Source organism: Mirounga leonina, unplaced genomic scaffold (genome assembly GCF_011800145.1).
Source record: "Mirounga leonina isolate KUSES-001 unplaced genomic scaffold, KU_Mleo_1.0 Mir_115, whole genome shotgun sequence".
Classification (NCBI taxonomy): domain Eukaryota; kingdom Metazoa; phylum Chordata; class Mammalia; order Carnivora; family Phocidae; genus Mirounga; species Mirounga leonina.
Genome location: NW_023270268.1, coordinates 23,420,945 through 23,444,076, shown reverse-complemented (window position 1 = coordinate 23,444,076; position 23,132 = coordinate 23,420,945). Strand labels below are relative to the sequence as shown.

The window sequence follows — 23,132 nt, the reverse complement described above, 5'->3', positions numbered from 1 at the left end:
GATTACCCAGTGGGAAACCAAGCAAATGTTTAGGAGACCAGCAAAACAGAGGCACCAAAAAATTAGAAAAAATATTTGGAAGATTTTATTTTGTGATCTTATTAAAAAGTACCATGGGAGAAATCTCAGTGTTATTGGATGTCCTTACTCTTGTTTTACAGTTAAGAATTGCTTTTATATTATTTTGAATTACATAGGAAAAGCTATCATCTTTTCAGAGCTCAGGGTCTTAAAAAATCTAAAATCATCCCCCAGTCTCCTTTTTTCTCTTTTCTTTCAACATTTTAACCCATGCACAAGCCATCAAGCAACCTACTATATAACAAGCTTATATAGTGAAGGGCTAGAAATTTAAAGAAAAAAATTGTTCACTACTTTCATCTACGTCTGCTTCCATATTGTACTTCAGTATCGTACAGCTTATATTTTACTCCTGTCCAATATTTCTAAGACCCTCAAACTTTTCCTTCACGAATACCAATGCTCCAAGATCCTAACTCTAAAATCTTGCCTCATAAAGCATCCAGTCCCTAACCAGAAAGAGATCACACGTTTGTGAACGTATTTGATGGTGATCACAACTTTCCCCCAAATGTAGGAATACATCTGTCATAATATAAGCACTTGAGAACTCATTTTGTCTCTCTGAAATATTTATTGCAACAAACTCAAACTTGTTCAATTTTTTTTGCTTTTAATTTTGCTCCCCAAGAAGCAGAACTATTTGTTATTATTGCTGAGGAGAAAGAATATGATGCAGAGATATCAATGGGAAGGACTCGTTTCCTTAGGTGCCTCAAGCAATGCAAGGAAGATACGAGATAGTAATCTAGGACCACAATGCTTTTCGCATGCACGTGAAGAATACTAACATTTTTTGTCAACTTCAGTTGATTAATGGACCAACCCTTTTTGGTTGATAGAGGTTCTTAAAAATGTGCAGGTGTTTCTAAGGGAAATTGTTTTGTTGTGGTGACAGAAAGGTAGTTTAGAGAAAGTCTTTTGATCACTAACAGTGTGCCCAAAGGCACATGAAAGAAGACAGTACCCAAATCTATTCCTTCTTCACATTAAAGGGAATTACCCAGGAATAGGAGATTGGAGTGTAAGTCTTGGTTCCGAATGGATTGCTCGCAGTCTGAGAGTCACGTGGGTTTCCTAAACTGCTGCATCCATTTACTCAGACCCAGCTGGTTCGTCTCTAAGGCGGAAAGATCAGGGAGCTTGCATGCCCAAGCTATCCAGGATTGGGGACAGTGAGGACCAATTCATAGTTTAATGTCTTTTTAAATTTCCAATACTGGTTTACTGGAATATATGCACACCAGTGTGGAAAGAACAGTAGAAGAATAGAATTTGATTCATTTTGCATACAGTAAAAGCTGGTAGTTTCTTTAGGATAGCTGTCTTTCAGCTCCTATATTCATCAGATTTGATCTGGAGACACAGATAAAGAAAATACAAAATACAGCTTTGTCAGATTTTTTTTTAAAAAGATGTATGGATGGGTAGGTTAGATGACAGACAGGCTGATTATCTTATGTAATCTGGGCCCCTGATACTGAAGCTGAAAGTGGGGAAAACACTGGCAGTGGTCATGGAAGTACCAAAGAAGGGGAAGGATAAAATATTTTTAGATGTCTGCTATGTGCCAAATATTCCTTCTTATAATCTCTTAACCCCGCAGTAAAATTAACCCCTATTTTACTGATGGAGAATTGATATGGAAAGAGGCTAAATAATTTGACCAAAGATTCATAGTTACCTGCCAAGAGATAATTCGGATCTAAGGATAAATGAGTCCTTTCTCTGTTTTACTACACTCCACTAAAGCCCAGGGGTGTTAGCCAGAACAAACAAAGAAACAAGCATTCAGCTGAGTTCTTACATCCTGAGGCTTTTTCCTTTTTCCCTTCCCTTTCTTCTCACTTTACTTTTCATATTTAAAGTTTGCCATTCTTGTTATGAATTCCAACAATACACCAAAACTCTTGACTCTATTCTCTCACAGAAGATGAAGCGACTGTTTTTTTCCAGAGGTATTAAGTTGAAGGCAGTCAGAACAAGTGACAGATTTCATTAGCTAAGAAGAATGTCAATGGATCGTTGGTGCTTTGGTGTCTAATATATATATTATATTTTATATATATATATATTATAGTATATATGGGGCAGGGCTACTTATCAGCAGTTCATTTTTATTTATTTATTTTTTCCAGCTTTAATAATTGAGATATAATTGACATACACAATGTTGTGTATGTTTATATATATAAAATATTTTTATATATTGATATGTAGAGAGAAAATTACCACAGTAAGGTTAATTAACACATCCATCACCTTACATAGTCATGATTTATTTTTGTGGGGAGAAGTTTTACCATCTGCTGTCTTAGCACCTTTCAAATATACAATAGAGTATTGTTAACTACAGTCACCGTGCTATGGATTAAATCTTCAGAACTTATTCATATTATAACTGGAAGTTCATACCCTTTGACCACCTTCACCCATTTCTTCCCCTCTCCCCACCTGTTTCTGTTTCTATGAGGTTGTTTGTTTTAGATTCCACATATAAATGAAATCATGCAGTACTTGTCTTTTTCTGTCTGACTTATTCCACTTAGTTTCACTCAAGTTTAATCTATATTGTTGCAAATTAGGCAGAATTTCCTTTTTAAGGCTAATACTCTAGTGTGTGTGTGTGTGTGTATGTGTGTGTGTGAGTACACATAATCACATTCTCTTTATCCATTCATCTCTCAATAGTCACTTAGCTTTTTTCTGTATCTGGGCTATAGTGAATAATGCTGCAATGAACATGGGAGTGTAGATATCTTTTTGAGACCTGATTTCACTTTCTTTGGCTATAAACACAAAAAGGGGGCTGCTGGATCATATGATATTCCTATTTTTAATTTTTTTGAGGAACTTCCATACTGTTTCCACAGTGGCCGTATTTATATTCCCACTAACAGTGCTCAAGGTTTTCCTTTTTCCTACATCCTTACCAATACCTGTTATCTCTTATCTTCTTTTGTAAATGCCATTCTAACAGATGTGAGGTGATATCTCGTTGTATTTTGATTTGCATTTCCCCGATGATTACTGATGATGAGCATCTTTTCACATACTGATATCAATGGCCATATCTCAGCCATTTGTATGTATTCTTTGGAAAAACTCTATTTAGTTCCTTTGCCCATTTTTAAATTGAGTTGTTTTTTGCTAAGGAGTTGCATGAGTTCCTTATATATTTTGGATATTAACCCCTTATCAGATATGTGGTTTGAAAATATTTTCTCATACTGTATGGGTTAACTTCTCATTTTGTTGTTTCTTTTGCGGTGCAGAAGCTTTTAGTTTGATGCAGTCTCATGTATTTATTTTTACTTTTGTTGCTTGTGCTTTTGGTGTCATATATAAAAAATTCTTGCCGTGACCAACATCATGGAGCTTTTGCCCTATGTTTTCTTTTTGGAATTTATGGTTTCAGGTCTTACATTTAATCTTTAATCCATTTCAAGTAGTAAATCTTTATGAGTGGTGGAAAATAGGAGTCCAATTTCATTCTTTTGCATGTGAGTATCCAGTATTCTCAACACCATTTTCAAGACTGTTTTTCCCCAGTGAGTATTCTTGGCTCCCTTGTCAAATATTAGTTGACTGGATATGCACAGGTTTATTTCTGGGCTCTCAATCCTGTTCCATTTATCTAAGTCTTTTTTATGCCAGTACCATGCTGTTTTTATTAATATAGCTCTGTAACATAGTTTGGAATCAGGAAGTGCAATGCCTCCCACTTTGTTTTTCTCAGGATTGCTTCAGCTATTTGAGGTCTTTTATGGTTTCATACAAATTTTAGGATTGTTTTTTCTATTTCTATAAAATATTCCATTGAAATATTCATAAGAATTATATTGAATCTATAGATAGCTTTGGGCAGTATGGACATTTTAGTAATGATAATTCTTCTAATCCATAAGCAAGGGGTATCTTTCTATTTATTTGTGTCTTCTTCAATTTCTTTCATCAATGTCTCATGGTTTTCAGTTTACAGATCTTTCACTTCCTTGGTTAAATTTATTCCTGAGTATTTTATTGTTTTTGATGCTATTGTAAATGGCGCTGTTTTCTTAATTTTTCTTTCTGATAGTTCATTATTAGTGTTTAGAAATGCAACAGATTTTTTATGTTGATTTCATATCCTGCAACTTTATTGAATTCATTTATTAATTCTAACAGTCTTTTGGTGGTCTTCAGGATTTTTTATATATAAGAATGTCATCTACAAAGAGACAATTTGACACGTTCTCATCCAATTTGGACGTTTATCCCCCCTTTTTCTTTCCTAATTGCTGTGACAAGGGCTTCCAGTACTGGCTTGAATAGGAGTGGTGAGACTGGGCACCCTCGTCTTGATCCTGATCTTAGAGGAAGAGCTTTCAACCTTTACCCCTGAGTATGCTATTAGCTGTGGGTTTGTCATATATAGCCTTTCTTATGTTGAGGTACCCACCTTCTATACCCAATATGTTGAGAGTTCTTTTCATGAATAGATGTTGAATTTTCTCAAGTGTTTTTTTCTGAAACTATTGAGATGATCATATAATTTTTATCTTTCATTTTATTAATGTGAGGTAATAAAAAGATGGTATATTGATCCATCTTTGCATCCCAGAGATGAATCCCACATGGTTATGGAGCATGATCTTTCTATTTTATTGTATTTTATTAAAAATTTATTTATCTTAGAGAGAGAGAGAGAACATGAGCAGAGGGAAGGGGCAGAGGGAGAGGGAGAGTGAATCCTCAAGCAGACTCCCTGATGAGCACAGAGCCTGACAGAGGGCTCAGTCCCAGGATCCTGAGATCATGACCTGAGCTGAAATCAAGTTGGCTGCTTAACCGACTGAGCTACCCATGTGCCCCGAGCATGATCCTTTCAATGTGCTGTTGAATTAGGTTTGATAGTATTTTGTTGAGAAGTTTTACATCTATATTCATCAGAAATATTGGCCAATATTTTTCTTAGAGCATCCTTATCTGGCTTTGGCATCAGGTGAATGCTAGCCTCATATAATGAATTTGGGAGTATCCTCTCCTCTGCAATTATTTAGAAGAGTTTAAGGAGGACTGGTAGTAATTCTTTTTAAATATTTGGTAGGATTCACCAGTAAATCCATCTGGTCCTAGACTTTTCTTTTTTGGGAGGTTTTTGATAGGAGTTGGGTGGGTTGCAAATTTGGTTTCCTGCCCAGGTGGAGCAAGTAGACCATGCTCTACAGTCAGTATGGCCCCTTGACTGGGGACTCAAATTAGGCAGAACTGCTAGTTGAGTTCCTTGGCCAGATGAGGCCACCTGCTCAGCTCTTCAGATGCCCAGTGCTGCTGGCTGGGATCTCTGCTTGGGTTCTGCTGCTGGCAAGAACATCATTCACCAAGATCTGAGTGCTAGTGGCTATAATCCCTGCCCCTCTTCTTCATCCCTATCTGATCCCCAGTGGTAGAGTCTTCCTGTGTCCCACAGTGATCCCTGTGAGGTGAGACTCAAGTGGACCTCTGGGAAAATGTCTTCTAATGCTGGGTGAGCTGGATGTCCACCTTGGATTCTCTTTTTTCCCCACTGGAGGAACCAAAGGCCCAGGGGGCCCCTCTCAATACAATGCCATGTTGGCCTGGAGGAAGGGCCATTCTGTCAAAGTGTAGCCACTCCTGTAATTCTTCTAATGTAGTCTTTTCTCTGTCTCTGTGGTCCGGGGTGGGTGCTTCAGCCTCACCACTGGGTTTTGGGATTTTCACAGTGGTGTCATGTCTATGAAGAGTTCCTAGTTTGTCTTCTCATTAAGGGGACTGAGGTCAGGAATGACCTATGTCACCATCTTGATGATGTCACTGTCAATATTGTCTGCAGTTAGGATGGCCCAGGGACCTCACTGGCAACTTGTTTTTAGAATAAGGTCAACAACCCATCATACCTTCTTCAAAAAATTAAGGTTTCCATCCTGACATGTTTGGCAGGCAGGGCAATTTCACATTCCAATAATAACAATGAGTTATTCAAGGTCATATAGCTAGTAAGTGGCACAGCCAAAGGCTCAAACTGAGGTCTGGCTTATTCTGAAGACCATGCCCCTGACGTATTTTGCCATATTGTTGATGAACCTGATACTAACCTGATGATGAACACCACATACACATATATATCATATTCACCCAGACACACACACACACACACACACACACATTTTCCCTCTGAAAAGCATCAAAAAGCAATATACTTTTCTTTTTTTCCATCTTTCCTGAGGATGTCTCTAGACCTGTGCTATGCAGTATAGTAACTATAAGTCACATGTGGCTATTTAGATTTAAAATAATTAAAATTAAATAAAATTTAAAATACATTTCCTCAGTCACACTAGCCATATTTCAAGTACTCAGTAGCCACAGTTGGCTAGTGACTACTGTGTTGGACTTTACAGATATAAAATATTCCCAATACTACCAAAAGTTATATTAGACAGTGCTGCTTTAATCTTTTCATCTGATATTTTATAAAGAAAACAGGTAGTAAGAGGTCATGTAATATATTCCCATTAGATGCCACCATTTAAATACAACATCTTTTCCCATAAGGGTACACCTGCTTTAGCTGGAAAAAGAGAAGGTTTTTTCATTCACACACATACCCATTTATTTAACATTTTTCTTGAGTATTTACTATTTGTTTGGCACTGTGGAGAATCAATAGAATACAAATACAGTCCCTTTCCTGTGAGTAGCTCCTAGGAAATGCCGAAAACAAACATTTAAAAAATGTGATTTCTGGGGGTGCCTGGGTGGCACAGTTGGTTAAGTGCCTGACTCTTGGTTTCAGTTCAAGTCATGATCTCAGAGTCATGAAATCGAGCCCCATGTCAGGTTCCACACTCAGCACAGAGTCTGCTTAAGACTCTCCTTCTCCTTCTGCCCCTCCTGCTCATGCTCTCTCTTTCTAAAACTAAATAAATAAATCTTTTAAAAAATGTAATTTCTGTATAGTCTAGAACATGTTTAATGGAAGTGAGCGCTGTAGGAACAGGACAACAGAGAAACTGGTCAGTAACCCTGTCCGCCATGATGGAGTCCTTAGCCCTAGCCCCCTGTTCTTTGAACAGTCCAACAGAACTGCCCTTCAATAAAGAACTTGATGGAGATTGCACAAATTTCCCTTACCAGTCGATCATTTAGCTGCTGTCCTCAGAGTTGACACTCTTTCTTTTCATTGCTATAGAAAATGGCACCCCACAGCTGCATAAAACACCAGCGAGCTCTAGCCCAACAGCAGGTGGGTATTGCTCTTTTTCCTATCCCTCCTTTACAACATAAGATATTGTCTTAAAATCACCCCTGAGATGCAGGAAACCAAATACAAACAGACTTAGATCAGACAGGGCTCCCACTTGTCCCCAATAAATCATTTGAAATTAAGAGCACTTCCATTTGGAGCCAAGCAACACGGGAATGCTAGAGGGCAGATGCCAGGCTACATGGGAGGATGTAAGAGCTGGCCCACGGGCAAGGCTGAGGCTCCACACCACTCCACATTAAGATGCCACTTTTCTTTATTATAAGGGAGAGTGAGCAATCTTTATTCAGGGTCTGTGCGTGTTGGATTGAGGCTTTAAATAAATAATTCCTAGCTCAGTGTTTTAGTTTCCCTTGTCTAGTTAGAGTTGCAAAGGGGAAAATAAAATGGCAAAGTTGTACCATTGGATTACCCCAAGGAATGATCTTAATATTTGACTTGCAAACTCTGATTAATACTGCATAGGTAATGCTATTTATGGAAGGCAGGGATAGTGATCCACATGTTGTTCGGGGAAAGTTGAAGCCAGTTATAGATAAAAGGAATCTGAGGAGTTCCTCCTTGGGATCAGAGAGTCACAGTGGATATCTGGAAGATTCTGGAATTCCCTTGAGAAAGGAGCCATGAGCAACAAGGAGAAGGGAGTCATCTCATTGTTTTGGGAGGGTTTTCAGGTGGGAGTATTTCCTCCAACCCATCATGGAGTCTGCTTCACATTTTAGTTGCCACCAATTCTAAAGTTCATTTGCATATAAAGCATCTGGAATAAGCAAAACTAATTTGAATCTTCTTTTTTAAAATGTTAGCAGGATTAAAGGATCAGGTAGCTGGTTCCCTTACAAGATTCACTGGAGGGAAGTCAGACAGAGAATGAGATAAAATCATTAGGCCAGACCCACACTGGCAACTGTTCCTGTGTAAACTCAGTCTCTAAAAATGGTGTATTGGTCTGGCAGCTTCCTTTCTTCCCCTCCAGACTTTATAGTGATCCACAGCACAGAACTCTTTAACTGTAGATACACCTGTGATGCTCTTATCTTCTCCGAATTTCTTAGTTCCTCTGATCTTCAGCCTCACCACAGGCCTGTGGGGGCACCCAGAGGGTGTCCTACTTTAAACACCTGGGCAGGTCACTGCTAACGTTCCCATCAGGGATCTATTTCCTAGGTTGCTTCTTCCCCAACCTGTCTTTACAGCGAAGACAACATCCAGCAAAAACAAGCACCCTTCATGTATCTAAAAGAAAAGTCATTTTTTTTAAAGATTTTATTTATTTATTTGAGCCAGAGAGAATGAGAGAGAGAGAGGGGGGAGGGTCAGATGGAGAGGGGGGAGGGTCAGAGGGAGAAGCAGGCTCCCAATGCGGCACTCGATCCAGGGACTCCAGGATCATGACCTGAGCCGAAGGCAGTCGCTTAACCAACTGAGCCACCCAGGTGCCCAAAAAGTCATTTTTAAGTTTATCTTTGAAAATTCATAACAAAACAGATTTACTGCTGGTAGGAATCTTAAGACCTCGCAATTAATTCTAACTCCTTCATTTAAGAGAAAAGGAAACTGAAACCCAGAGAGACAGAAGCTTCTACAAGGTCCTGTACCTAGTTAATGACTGAGTCAGTCTTAGAATTCAAGACCTCTTATTTCTAGTTCAGGGCTCTGTCCCTCATAATGCCATTTGATTCAATTTTACTTACCAAGTAGTTATTGAGCAACAACTATGAGAAGGGCTCTCATCCCCGCTCTGGGGAAACACAAAGATGATCAATCCAGAACTCTGTTTTCAAGGGTTTAGAGTTGAATAGAATGATAAAATTATTGATACAAATAAAAATTTAAAAAGTGGCCAAAGAAAGGGAGATATAAATATTATTGAGGTTCAAAAGAAGGAGAAAATGGAGAGTCAGTCTAAGGGTCTAGAGAATTCGAAAAAATGAGAGTAAGCCATTTATTATCCTAGTGAGTTTTGTATTGTTTCAACCCATAAGACCTTTTGAATTAATCCATTGACCCACATTGGTGAGAAAAGAATGTTCCTTCTAACAAGGCCATGGCCTGCAAGTGTACCTAGGAATGAGGAGTAATTCAGGTGCACTGGGTAATGCCTGCCTTTCCTTCTTGTCTTCTTCCTTTGTTATGCTTCCTAACATTCATCTTCGGGGTCATTTCTCTAAAACGGTTAAAGAAGTAAAGCATCTTAGGGAAGATCACTTCTATTTTGTTTGCTGAGCCTTTTAACATGAATGAGTTCTAGGGTTTGTTAAATGATTTTTTTCTGCCTCTATTGAGATGATTCTGATCAAATGGTTTTTCTTTTTTTGTTGTTTGTTTGTTAATATGGTGAATTACATGGATTGATTTTTGAATGTTAAACCAACTGTGAATAGGTTCTTCACAGTCCTTTTGCATTCTATTTACTACCTCTCACCCTCCCTCTCTCTCTTCACTCTTCTTTCCCCCTCTTCCTCCATTTTTCCCTTCTTTCCCTCCCTCTTTCCTTCCTCTTTTTCCTCCTCCTGCTGTGTTTTTTCAGACTATTTCTCATACCATTTGTTTTCAACTTTTTCTTGCTTAACATGGGAAGTTTTCTCAAGATCTCATTGGTTGATACATGTGGGTGCATTTTCCTAAGCACACTATTTTATCTGAGGTCTGTTTCTTTTGCCTTCAAGTTATAGTTCAAGGACTGTGCATTGTGTCTTTTCCTCATCTGTGTAGCCCTACAGTGGAGAAAGAGAGAGGGAGAGAGGGAGAAAGGGAGAGGGAGAGAAGGAGAGGGAAAGAGGAAGAGAGGGAGAGAGAGAATATACTGGTGGGGAAACTATGGCTCACCTGGGCTGTTTCTTCCCTTTCCAGGATGACCTGGACTCTGCTTTTTCTCCTGAAACATTGTTAAGTATTTGGTACTAAGTTTCACTTCCCTAATCAGGAATGTGTTTTCTTTTTTTAAGGAGAGATATCACTAAGCTTTGACTCTTTCTCTCCTCTCAGCCTGAAGGCTTTAAAAATGGTGAATCAGACAGCTTTTGACAGGAGGATGGTAGAAAAAGCTTCTACGCACAGGGCTTTCTCTTCATAGTCTTGATTCACTTTCTTATTGCACTTTTCTTCAAATCAAGGTGAGTGTGAGTTTGGAGGGCAAAGATTAGGGAGAATTTTCATTTTTTTTTAATTCATCTTTTTCCATGAATAGTGTTTATGAAATTGTGAACTTGAGGGTTGAAAAGCAGAAGATTCAAGTTTTATGAGACAAGATCATACTACAGACTTCTCTTTCTTGGCTGCCATGTTTTGATGTTTAGGGTCATGAGGTTGACCTCCTTCCTTGTTTGGAGATTTGGTAGCCTTTTGCTTGTTTGTTTTAAACCAAATTTTAAGTGATTCCATTATATATTTGGAGAGATTTATTTACTTATTTGAGAGAGAGAGAGAAAGGGGAGGGACAGGAGGGGAGGGAGAGAGAGAAACTCAAGCAGACTCCACACTGAGCACAGAGCCCCATGCAGGGCTCGATCTCATGACCCCAAGATCATGACCTGAGCTAAAACCAGGAGTCAGATGCTTAACCAACTGTGCCACCCAGGTGCCCAGACATGTGCATTTTTTACAGGTTCCTATCCTTAAACAATTCAAAGAAGCCCATGCATATTGCGTGTACAGAAGGTCTATAACAAAAAACTAGTTTCTTCTATTTCAGAGTTCAACAAAGGTTTTAGCAATTTCTATGTTTATTTCTTTCATGATGCCAAATAATCGGATTTTACTGCACTTTTTGATTTGTTAAATTTAGATAATATTTATTTATTCTCCACTTCAAATGAGCCACTGAAAAGGAAAATGCTCCTAATGTCAAAGTCGACTGGCATCTAGTCTTCGATTGGGTTCCTTAAAAAACCATTCTGAGAAGGAGATTTATATGCAGGAACTTTATTAGGGAGTGCTCTCCAGAACAATACCTGAGAGAGTGTGAGTCAAACAGGATGGGGCAGAGAGAGAAATTGAACTGCGAATCAGAACCCCAGCTCTGAAGCTGCAATGGTCCTGTGGAGCTGTCCTGGACTGAAGGAAGTAAGGGGGTCACACATAGACCGGGCTGCCTTTGAAGAAGAGGGGGCTTAACTTTGGCTAAACTCTCCTCATTGCTGCCGGAATGAGTGCCTTGGTCCTGAAGAGGGATCGGGTGGTACCTCTCAGCATCCACTACACTTTTTTTTTTTTAAACCTCCACACAGTCATATTTGGACCAAGTATTTTTTATACATATTTGATTTTCTTGTAGCTTCTAATGGACTTAATTTTTCTTTGTGATAAAAGAAACATACGCATTTACTTTACTGCAGTGGCACACAATCCAGTCTTAAATGAGCAAGTACATTTCTGTTTCAAAGCTACTCCTCATAAGTAGAAATCCTGACATTACTGAGACCTAGCTTGAAGTATCACTTCCTTCCTGAGCCCATTTTCATGAGAACCAGTGATGGTTCAGTTTGAGGAATAATGTGGTTATCCCCAAATTGACTCTTATCGATACATTTCTTATCCAAAGAAGAAGGGGCACTCAGTTCATACCATCATATATAATTCATTTTTAAAATTTTTAGGCATAGATTGGTTTATTTTAACATGATTTAGACATCACAAAATCATTGCAAGGCATATCAGGAAGGTGATTATTCTTATATTATGGATGAGAAAAATGAAAAATGTGGAGATTCAGAGGTAGGAATTTTTTTTTTATTTTATTATGTTATGTTAGTCACCATACAATACATCATTGGTTTTTAATGTGTGATCCACGACCCATTGTTTTCGTACAACACCCAGTGCTCCATGCAGTACGTGCCCTCCTTAATACCCATCAACGGGCTAACCAGCCCCCCTCCCCCCTCCCCTCTAAAACCTTCTTTGTTTCTCAGAATCCATAGTCTCTCATGGTTCATCTCTCCCTCCAATTCCCCCCCCCCATTTTTCCCTTCCTTCTCCTAATGTCCTCCATGCTATTCCTTATGTTCCACAAATAAGTGAAACCATATAATTGACTTTCTCTGCTTGACTTATTTCACTTAGCATAATCTCCCATCCATGTTGATGTAAAAGTTAGGTATTCACCCTTTCTGATGGCCTCTTATACTGTTGGTGGGAATGCAAGTTGGTACAGCCACTTTGGAAAACAGTGTGTAGGTTCCTCAAAAATTCAAAAATAGAGCTACCTTATGACCCAGCAATTGCACTACTGGGTATTTACCCCAAAGACACAGATGTAGTGAAAAGAAGGGCCACATGCACCCCAATGTTCATAGCAGCAATGTCTGCAATAGCCAAATGGTGGAAAGAGCCGAGATGCCCTTCAAAAGATGTATGGATAAAGAAGATGTGGTCCATATATACAATGGAATATTACTCAGCCATCAGAGGTAGGAATTTAAATAAACAACTTCAGAACAAGCTAGAATGGCTAAAAGCAAAACTGTCCTCCTTGAAACCTTGTCAATCTCCAACCCTATCCAGGAGTCCATTGCATCTTGGTACCTTAACCAACATTCACTGAGTGCCTATGATCTGGCAGCTCCTACTATATGCTTTTGCTTCCCCTCCTTTATGAATGTATTGGGATTTTGAGTACAGTTAAATAAAAAGACTCAAATGCCCTACTAGTGAAAAGGGTCAATAGTTGCGAGGTTCAATTTGTATGTGTTTAGCCGAAGTAATCGGGAAAGATCAAGGCATTCCAAAGGAATGTGCCATTGTATAATTATTTCTATTTCTAGATTGGCCGAACAGCTAATTCCAAAAAATCTTTACGTGGCATTGTTCAGTTTGCCTGGAATGCTTTATCTCCCAACCTAATCTGCTTCTTTCAGCTTTTTAAAGACATTGTCTTCTCCCCTGCACAGTACTCTCACAGTGAATTCTGAAAAGTAAAGGATAAATTGAAAGAAAATATACATGAGCTACTTATCTATATATCCCTATCTTTATCTTTGAAAAACATCTGGCTGAATATATATCAAACCATTTGCATTTGCTCTCTTTTGAGCATGGAATTATGAGGCACTTCCATTTTCTATTTTATACTTGCTGTATGTTAATTTTGTGTGCATATTTTCTTGCTGTATGATTATTGAGATGTTTTAACTAGTTTCCCCCAAACTGTGAAGGCAAATTATTGTGTAGGTAGGTTTACCTTTGTACTTTGTTAGGCAAGTGTAAGAAGTAAATGGCGACAGCCTTTCACTTTTAAGGGAAACACAAAAACATTTTTACGGACTTCCAGTGGGCATTCAAAAATATTTCTTGGTCATGTGACTGGTCAAATTTAAATTTCCTATAATTTGTTCTCATTTGTATTATTCCCTTCTCTGTGCTTTTCTCTTTCATATAATAATGAAAACACTTCAAATGGATTATAAAAATGGCTTTGTGGATGTAGATTTTTATCTCACTTGGTTTTGGTTATTTTTCCTCATCCCTGAGAAAAGTTTAGAGCTTGAACCATAGCTTTTCCCCTTGTATCTAAGGATGCAGCTATCAACAGATTTCGGAGAGAGAAAAAGGATGATATTTAAGAAGAAAATACATTGGATCCTACAACCAGACTTGGGCATTATCTTTCACCTGTCCAGGTGTCTGCTGGCCTTTCATACTAATCTATATTTGACTTACCTCTAACTACCACAAGGTGGCAAAACATATGATTTGCATCACTAAGGTCTCCTGGGATTTGGCTATTGATAGGAAAAGGCCTGTATTTTATTATTTTTTTATTTTTTATTTTTTATATTTTTATTTATTTTTTGAGAGAGAGAGAGACAGAGATAGTGAGAGAGAGAGCACAAGTGGGAAGGAGAGGGAGAAGCAGGCTCCCCACAGAACAGGGAGCCTGATGTGGGACTCGATCCCAGGACCCTGGGATCATGACCTGAGCCGAAGGCAGACGCTTAACCAACTGAGCCACCCAGGCACCCAAAGGCCTGTATTTTAAAGAGGATGAAATTTGATGACCTTTTCCTTTAAAGCATATCTTCTATTCTTGGATCTTGTCTTTCTTAAACAAAAATAATAAAAATCTATAATTAAAATTTATCATTCTTAACTAAGCATCACAGCCATGAAAAATTCACTGTGGGCAATATTGTAGAAATCAGATTTGCTGATTAACAGATAAACTTACAAATTATTTCCAAAAGGTTTTCTCATAAACCTGCTAAGAATTCATTTAGCCTTGGAAACCCCTCTAGATCTGCAAGTTACTCTGAAATCTCTAATATAATCCCCTTGAACACATTCTTAAAATCCTTCAGCTTGCATTGGTAGTTATCAAATATATTTAAATATTTGGCAAGAAAATTAAAATATGAAAACTAATATAGCAATTGCCCCGAAACACACAGTTTTCCAGGGAGATTTTGATGATTCAGAAAGAAATCTGTGGAGGATATTTGGTATTTAAATGATAGGGCTGCATTCTGACAGTGCTTTTTATAAAAATCAACTGGTCCAAGAATATAATAAAAATAATCTGTATAAATTAGCTATACTTTAGCTGAAAGGCAGGGAACAGGGAGAGCGAAGTTACCTGCAGGGCTATCTTCTATTAAGTCAAGTTGATGTATAAATTTCACATTTATAAGGCAAGCATTTGGTGGAGTGTTTGTTCACTTCACAAAATAATTCACCATAGCGTGTGTTTTGTTTTTTTTTTATAATTGTACTCTGTTACTGCATTGAAAATATGATTCAATTTAAGAAGAAGCTTTTTAAGTTCAACTTCTTAGGAATTTAAGTATTACATAAAATTAAGCATACATGATTATTTTAAACATTAATTTTCAATCAAAGTAGCTGCACATACATGTATGTAGGCATTTATGTTTGGATGAATGGATGGAAGGAGTTGTGTAAATGACAACAATTGTGTGATAATTCACCAGAGCAAGTGACCTTTGGGACCTTTAACTGATTTATGTGGATATAATACACATGGTTAGTTAGAGCTGCAGAACAAATAGCTTCCTTCTGTTTTTCTTTTTAAAAGTTGAAAAAAATTCAATTACAACAGTGCCATTTGAATAAATGTAAAAAAATGTAAACAATACAGATGGAGTTATGTCATCCTTAATCATCATCTCTGTTTCTATATTTTCCCTAAGGAAATCAAAGACTTTTTTTGTTCATTAAATCAGTTTGGTATAGGCATTTCTTCTACACATGTACACACAGTGATGTTTAGTTGTATATAGTTTTATTTTGCATGAGTATTTTTTAAATAAATTGTATTATACCATATTTATTCTTCTGTAGCTTGCTTTTATCACTCAATATGCCCTGACAATCCTTTTATATTGCTTATATAAATTTACCACATATGGCCCAAATTACACATGAAATTCCATTGTCTGGTATTTTTTTTCCTTCTAATTCTGATGAACCTTAACTCCCTAAATTTAGTTGCTGTCACAACAGTGCTGCAGTAGATATCACTGCATGAGCCTCTTTATGCACACATACACATATTTCCCAAGATTAGATAATGAGAAGGGGAAATCCTGGGTCAAAGAGAATTCTTCATTTATTTAGTGTCGAAAGATTCAGAAATACCATATCAAAGTGACTATATGAATTGATTTTCATGGATAGTATTAAAAATACCCATTTCCTCACATTTCACCACCTCTTAATATTATCAAGTTTCGTAGTTACTGTCAATCTCATTGTATTCTTTGGCATTTCCCTGGTCATTAATGGCGCGGTTTAAGTTTTTGTCACCCATGTGTATTTCTTATTCTGTAAATGATCTGTTCACATTTTCTCCCCATTTTCATTTGGGTTCATTAGCTTTTTCTTAGTAATTTTAGGAGTTTAAAAATACATTCTGGTTTTTAATCCTTTTCAGTTACAAACAATGAAAACATACTCCCAATCTGTACTTGTCTTGTAAATTTTTTAGGGTTTTTTTTGTATCATTTATCTTATTGATATTTTCTTCAAATATAAAATATATCAGCCTTCTTCATAAAAGATATTTTCAATGTATGCCTTGTTTTTGAAGACCTATCCTATTCCAAGTTTCTGAACACATTTTGCCACAGTTCTTTTGAACAGATTTACAATTTATTTTTTGTAAATTTAGAATTGTAATCTATTTGGGATTTTGTTGTTTGATCTTTTTTCACTGCATGCAAAATAGACACCATTTCCATGTATATACAGATCTGTGTCTGATTTCTATTATTTTTCACTGATGTATTTTTTATGTATCAGTGCTACTCTTGTCATGATGTTCTAATATGGTATGATTGTCAACGTCTAGTGCGTTGGGGTCCTTGGGTAAGGGTCTACGAAATCACCAGGACACAGGGGATGCAGAGCAAAGGCAGCACTTGCAACTGCATACTGCCGTTTATTACTCACATAGCTATATACTCGCAGTGATCAGATAAACATAACAATGTATACTTAAAGTATCAACCCAACATCCATGAAGTAAGATACACGAAATTCAATAAGAACAAAATACATCCTGTTTATGCTTGCAGAATAAAGAATTCTCTTAGCCATCCTTCCTTTGGAGACAACATGTTCTTTGTCTTTAGAAAGAACACTTCTGTTTAGAAAGATACACTTTAAGCTAGGCAAGAGCCACTTCCTGCTGATCCAGGCATTTAGAACTTGCAACATGAGATAAGGGGAAGAGAACATTTTCTCCTCCTGGCCTAGGCCTGCCTGGCCGACCTTAACCTCAGTGCAGTCCTCAAATGATCTGGGCCTGCAAGGGGCTTACAAGCCTACACCATCTCAATTCCTTCTTTTTTCTTTTGTTTTAATAAAAGTGCCCTCCAAAGGATGGCCATAGAATTCTGGGAAGGCTTTAGATAGCAAAAATGCAACAGCATAAAGCATAAGATAACAATCAACAATACAAATCCCATTCCTCCGGCAGTATGCCCCAAACTCTGAATAATACCTTTTGGATCTAGTCCCTCAAGTTGCTTAAGAAGTAAATTGGCCAACGTAGCGGCATCTTCAGTCTCAAATGGTCTGCCAAATACCTCCTGAATGTTCGTGTGTAGGTCATTGATCATGTCAGTAGCTGAGGAATTACCTTCTAAATAACTTTGGATGATGCTCCACTCGTGCTGCGACTCATTGTATTTTAAATTGGTAACACAAAAGGTTGTGGAATTCCAATCGCAACGCAGCCAAATTTGCCTCTCTAGTGTCAAAACCTTTTTCCCTAACCAGCTCACCGTCTGTCTGAGGACATCTATTTGTGTTTGTAAGCGAGTATCAATCATGGTTTGTGAAAGCCAAAGATCCCGAGAATTATGGTGCCAGTCTTCCACAAAATGCTTAGTTTGCAAAGATGTATGTAAAGCTATGCCTGAAACGGTAGCTATAGTGGTGACTGCGATTGAACTTAAAATGACTGCCACAACAATACCGAGAAAACGCTTGGTGCACTTTAGTACCCTTTTAAAAAATTCCAATACTAAGACATCTACAGGATTTTGAGCCCATGGTCGTTCTAGATCTACCGGAAGCCAAATGTGAGAACGTTGCTGTAAAATCATAAGAGAATATCTGGAGTCAAATTCTATAGAGCTATTAATACAAGAATATAGTCGACAATTGGTACAGTTAATACCGTTATCAAAGCTAAAATTCCCTATCAGAAATAGATATGGTAAAAGTACGCATGCAGTTACATTTCTCTCTTTAAATGAGGTGAAATTATAAGTCGATGCAGAATTCACTGTGCCAGAAAAAGTTCCCTCATAAAGTCTAACAGTCTTAAGCGCAGCTGCAATTTTCCATAAGTGCGTTTGGATATGGTCAGGAAATTTCTGATGTGCTATACGAGGATCTGCGATGCCACCATCTCCCCAGGCCATCAACTGATGATTCACCATTGATTCATTCCATTTGTTCCGTGGTGGCATCCTGTAGGATAAGGACAAATCACAACATGTCTTATTCCATTCGGAACAATTCCGAAGAAATTGACCATATGGTCCCCACATAAGTAAATTCTTATAAAATTTCACGAATTTTCCAACACATTCCTGCCACACAAATGGTTCATAGGCCAGTCTGATATAAGTGAAATCAGGACAGGCAGGAAATGAGGGGAATTCAGCAAATGTAACATTTCCCCATGTCATGTTAAGAGACCATGCTTCAACTCTTTGTAAATGAGTTCGGGATCCATTAGACCTATTCCCCGGCAGGATCCAGTTCTGCCAATTCATCTCGGCACAAGGTGATGGGCCCAGACAAATGTAAGGACCATCCCCTTTGTATGAAAAATTAAATGAGGTGCCATCATCCTGATTAAGATAAGTAAGATTCTTCCAAGGAGGCGAAAGTATCACAGGGGAGGTATAGACAGGAATATCTGCACTTCCCCAAGGTGCAGGTTCCATCATAGGTGGATTAGGTATATAGGCCCAATAGCTTACATTTGTCGCCTCAGCAGAGGATGATACAGTAAGCAAGGCACACATAGCCAAGAATAATTTGTCAGGCGTACAAGCCTTCCCCGTTCGCTGCAGGATTTTTTGCCCTTCCCCACTAAGCTTTTTAATTTGCCCCCAAGTTGGCAAAGCAGTAGCAAATATCTGCCGACAGCGACGTCGTCCTCCCAAATTCAGATATGCCATGGCCTGTAACGGAAGTTCATCTTGGTCTGGATTCCCCATCCGTCGCCTGGTGGGATACGGTGCCGTTCGAATTGGCCCTCGACCGGATCCATCGCGCGGGGAGCCAGGAACAGGTCCGTCCATCCTCTGTGGAGACATAAGCATAACCCTTCCCTCTATAAAGCAATAGCCCCGGTTGCCATTCTGCATCTGCGGTTGGTTTAAGCCATATATGTTCATTTAATGGAGGGGGAGCGACCTCTCCCTCTATGAACTGTTTTTCTGCTCGGGACAGGATATCTCCCTGCGGAAGATTCAAGAAATTTAATGTAAACAGTGCTTGTTGTAAAATAGAACGCGCATGAGATTGAGTGAATGCTAAAATATGGTCCTTTTTCCTCCTTTTTAATTTTTTAATTTGCAACTTTAAAGTACTATGCGCACGTTCTACAATGACTTGCCCTTGGGGATTATACTCAATGCCTGTTTTGTGCATTATACCATATTGTTTACAAAAGGTTTGAAATTTTTTACTGCCATACGCAGGTCCATTGTCCGTCTTAATAATAGATGGTAAGCCCATCACAGCAAAAGTTTCTAAGAGATGGGTGATAACATGTTGTGCAGTTTCGCCACTTTGTGCTGTGGCCCATATAAATTGAGAATATGTATCTATTACCACATGTACATACATACAAAGTTCAGAAAACCACATCTGCCACTGCAGATACTCAGGCTCCTTTAAAAGAGCCCAACAGAGGACCCTCCAGTCCTCAGGAGAAAAATTGTTATAATGTCGAGCTAGACTATTAACTAGCTCCTTAACATAATGTGATTGAGGTCCATATAAAGACACTGCCTTTTTCAAGCGACCAATATCTTCTATACCTATTCCTTCATAATATGGTGCTTGTGCCACCCCCTGGATTGGGGGAGGCCTGAGAACAGGAAAAGCAAAGACAGAATTAGCTGCGCCACCCTCATCATCGCTATCCTCTAGCGCATCAAGCTCAGCTAAAGCAGCAGAAAGGAAAGGATTTTTAGAAGAAAGAGCTGGTACAGACGGCAAAGGCGGAGCAGAGGGCTTCCTAGAGGGTTTCTTAGACTCCTCCGTCATAGCCATAACCTGCTGAAAAACCTTCAATACACGCTCCACCTCGGGATCCCACTTTACTTTCGGTTTTGGTTCTTCATTACCACACTCACTAGGCTCACGGGATGGTGTAAGCTTAAAGGTATCTTTCTCTATCGCCCTTTTCTCATCCGTATCTAGAGGGAGGTCTTGTATAGAAGGAGCCATCTCCTTATGGAAGTCTTCGACCGTGCGGTCATCCTCCATCGCTTTAAGCACTGTAAAAATAATCGACCAAATAGACCAAAACCGCACGGGAATTTTTTCTCCCTGTCTCATTGCCTTCTCGACATTATGTCGAACTCGCCGCCAATTATCCATGTCTAAGGTTCCCTCCTCTGGAAACCAAGGGTTCCATTCTCGAACCACCTTCAAACACAGCTCAATATCATTAGAAGCGACAGTAATGCCATAGACAGCAAGTGAATGCTTCAGCATTCGAACATAAGGAGTAGAAGTTTCTTGTCCCATAACCCTGTACTTAATTAAGTTACTCACCCTTCCTGAACGTCCTTCAGGGTCCCTGTTCGGGCGCCAATTGTCAACGTCTAGTGCGTTGGGGTCCCTGGGTAAGGGTCTACGAAATCACCAGGACACAGGGGATGCAGAGCAAAGGCAGCACTTGCAACTGCATACTGCCATTTATTACTCACATAGCTATATACTCGCAGTGATCAGATAAACATAACAATGTATACTTAAAGTATCAACCCAACATCCGTGAAGTAAGATACACGAAATTCAATAAGAACAAAATACATCCTGTTTATGCTTGCAGAATAAAGAATTCTCTTAGCCATCCTTCCTTTGGAGACAACATGTTCTTTGTCTTTAGAAAGAACACTTCTGTTTAGAAAGATACACTTTAAGCTAGGCAAGAGCCACTTCCTGCTGATCCAGGCATTTAGAACTTGCAACATGAGATAAGGGGAAGAGAACATTTTCTCCTCCTGGCCTAGGCCTGCCTGGCCGACCTTAACCTCAGTGCAGTCCTCAAATGATCTGGGCCTGCAAGGGGCTTACAAGCCTACACCATCTCAGTATGATATTTGGAAAGGTGGTATATATATACAATGGAATATTATGCAGCCATCAAAAGAAATGAAATCTTGCCGTTTGCAACGACGTGGATGGAACTGGAGGGTATTATGCTGAGCAAAATAAGTCAATCAGAGAAAGACATGTATCATATGACCTCACTGATATAAGGAATTCTTAATCTCGGGAAACAAACTGAGGGTTGCTCGAGTCGGAGGGGGGGGAGGGATGGGGGGATGGGGTGGCTGGGTGATAGACATTGGGGAGGGTATGTGCTATGGTGAGTGCTGTGAATTGTGTAAGACTGTTGAATCACAGACCTGTACCTCTGAAACAAATAATACATTATATGTTAAAAAAAGAAAAGAAGATAGCAGGAAGGGAAAAATGAAGGGGGGGAAATCAGAGGGGGAGATGAACCATGAGAGACTATGGACACTGAGAAACAAACTGAGGGTTCTAGAGGGGAGGGGGGTGGGGGGACGGGTTAGCCTGGTGATAGGTATTGAAGAGGGCACGTACTGAATGGAGCACTGGATGTTATACACAATGAATCATGGAACACTACATCAAAAACTAATGATGTAATGTATGGTGATTAACATAACATAATAAAAAAATTATTAAGATTCCATTTAATGTAAAACTATACAGCCATTAAAAAGAATACTAATCTGTATTTTTGTCTTATACAAATGCTCTTATTAAATAAAAGAAGCAAGTTACAAAGCAAAAAAAAATGGCTCTCGATATTTCCTATTTTTCAAGATTATTTTGGTTAGATTTATATACATTCTCTCTCACATGAATTTAGAAATGAGATTTTCAAGTTACAGGACAGATGATAATAGAATTTTGATTGAGATAAGGTTAAATTTATGATGACAGTGAAGGATAATTGACATTTTTCAATGTTGAGTCTTCCACTAACCTGAATATTTCCTTTTCACTGGGGGGTCATCTTTTACAACTTCTAGATTTATTTTTGTTAGGACTATGAGGTCATGCTATTAACTTGTCTTCTTGAGCCAATTTTGGAAATTTTTGTTTTCCTATTCTATCATCTGTTCCATCTAGGCTTTCAAGTTTACTGACATAACATTGTATCTCTCTATCTACAGTTATGCCTCCTAACACTATTGCCCTGCACAAACACTATTCCTTTTGAATGAGTCATATCAAAAATGTGTCATTTTATTGGTCTTTTCAGAGAACCAACTTTTTATTTCATTGGTTGATACTTATGATATACTCTTCTGTTTTTGTTCTTGTTCTCCTGTTTCTCTAATTCCTGCATCTTTCATCTCTAGTTCTAATATTTAGAATTTTTCTTGATATTTTTCTAGCTTATCTCATTGTTATTTAGTTCATTCACATTCAGATTTTCTCTATTTCTAATACATGTTCCTGAAGTTATAAATTTTCCTTACACACTTCTCCAGGAGCGTACCACTGGTTGGGATGTAGAACATGCATTGTCATCTATTTCTTTTTTTTTTTTTCTGCAACTTTGTTTTTTGTATAATTAAAAATTTGCAGCAAACTACAAAAATATCATGAACAACTGCATTATACCTCTTATCCAGGTTTGCAGTTGTTAACACTTTGCCCCATTTCCTTTATTGTTCACTATATGCTTCCATACATAAACATATGTATATGTCTTTGAGTATATACATATATTCCTCTGAACAATTGGACAGTAAATTGCAGACATCTTGTCTCTGCATTCCTAAGTACTTCTCACATAAACACAATTAAATTTTCAAATCTTGAAATATAATATCGATTCAGTGATATTATCTAATCTTAGAACCATATTAAATTACACTAATTGTCCAAATATTCTTTTTTTTCTGGCCCAAGATGTAAACCAAGATTACTCATTTTATTCAGCTGTTATGTTTTTTTTAATCCTTTAATCTAGAGATTTTTCTTTGTCTTTCATGACCTTAGTATTTTTGAAGATTAAAGA

At 38.2% G+C, this 23,132-nt stretch overlaps 1 protein-coding gene across 2 annotated transcripts; it reads right to left on the bottom strand.

The window, feature by feature from the left end:
• Window positions 1-17,105: 17,105 nt before the first annotated feature.
• LOC118003158 (endogenous retrovirus group K member 13-1 Env polyprotein-like) lies at window positions 17,106-20,748 on the bottom strand. Of its 2 annotated transcripts, none has more exons than XM_034993952.1 (2): window positions 20,618-20,748; window positions 17,106-19,134 (listed from the first exon to the last, which is right to left on the bottom strand). In XM_034993952.1, exon 2 carries the CDS (start codon window positions 19,129-19,131, stop codon window positions 17,134-17,136), a length of 1,998 nt encoding a protein of 665 aa, XP_034849843.1. In that variant the 5' UTR covers window positions 19,132-19,134; window positions 20,618-20,748; the 3' UTR covers window positions 17,106-17,133. The 2 variants fall into 2 exon arrangements, with proteins under 2 accessions (XP_034849843.1, XP_034849835.1); XM_034993944.1 differs by lacking the exon at window positions 20,618-20,748 and adding an exon at window positions 20,489-20,526 and having other exon boundaries at window positions 17,106-20,125.
• Between the last annotated feature and the right edge of the window lie 2,384 nt (window positions 20,749-23,132).

Coding starts and splice junctions, on each gene's coding strand:
- LOC118003158 (XM_034993944.1), bottom strand. CDS start 19,227: ATGAACATATATGGCTTAAACCAACCGCAGATGCAGAATGGCAACCGG.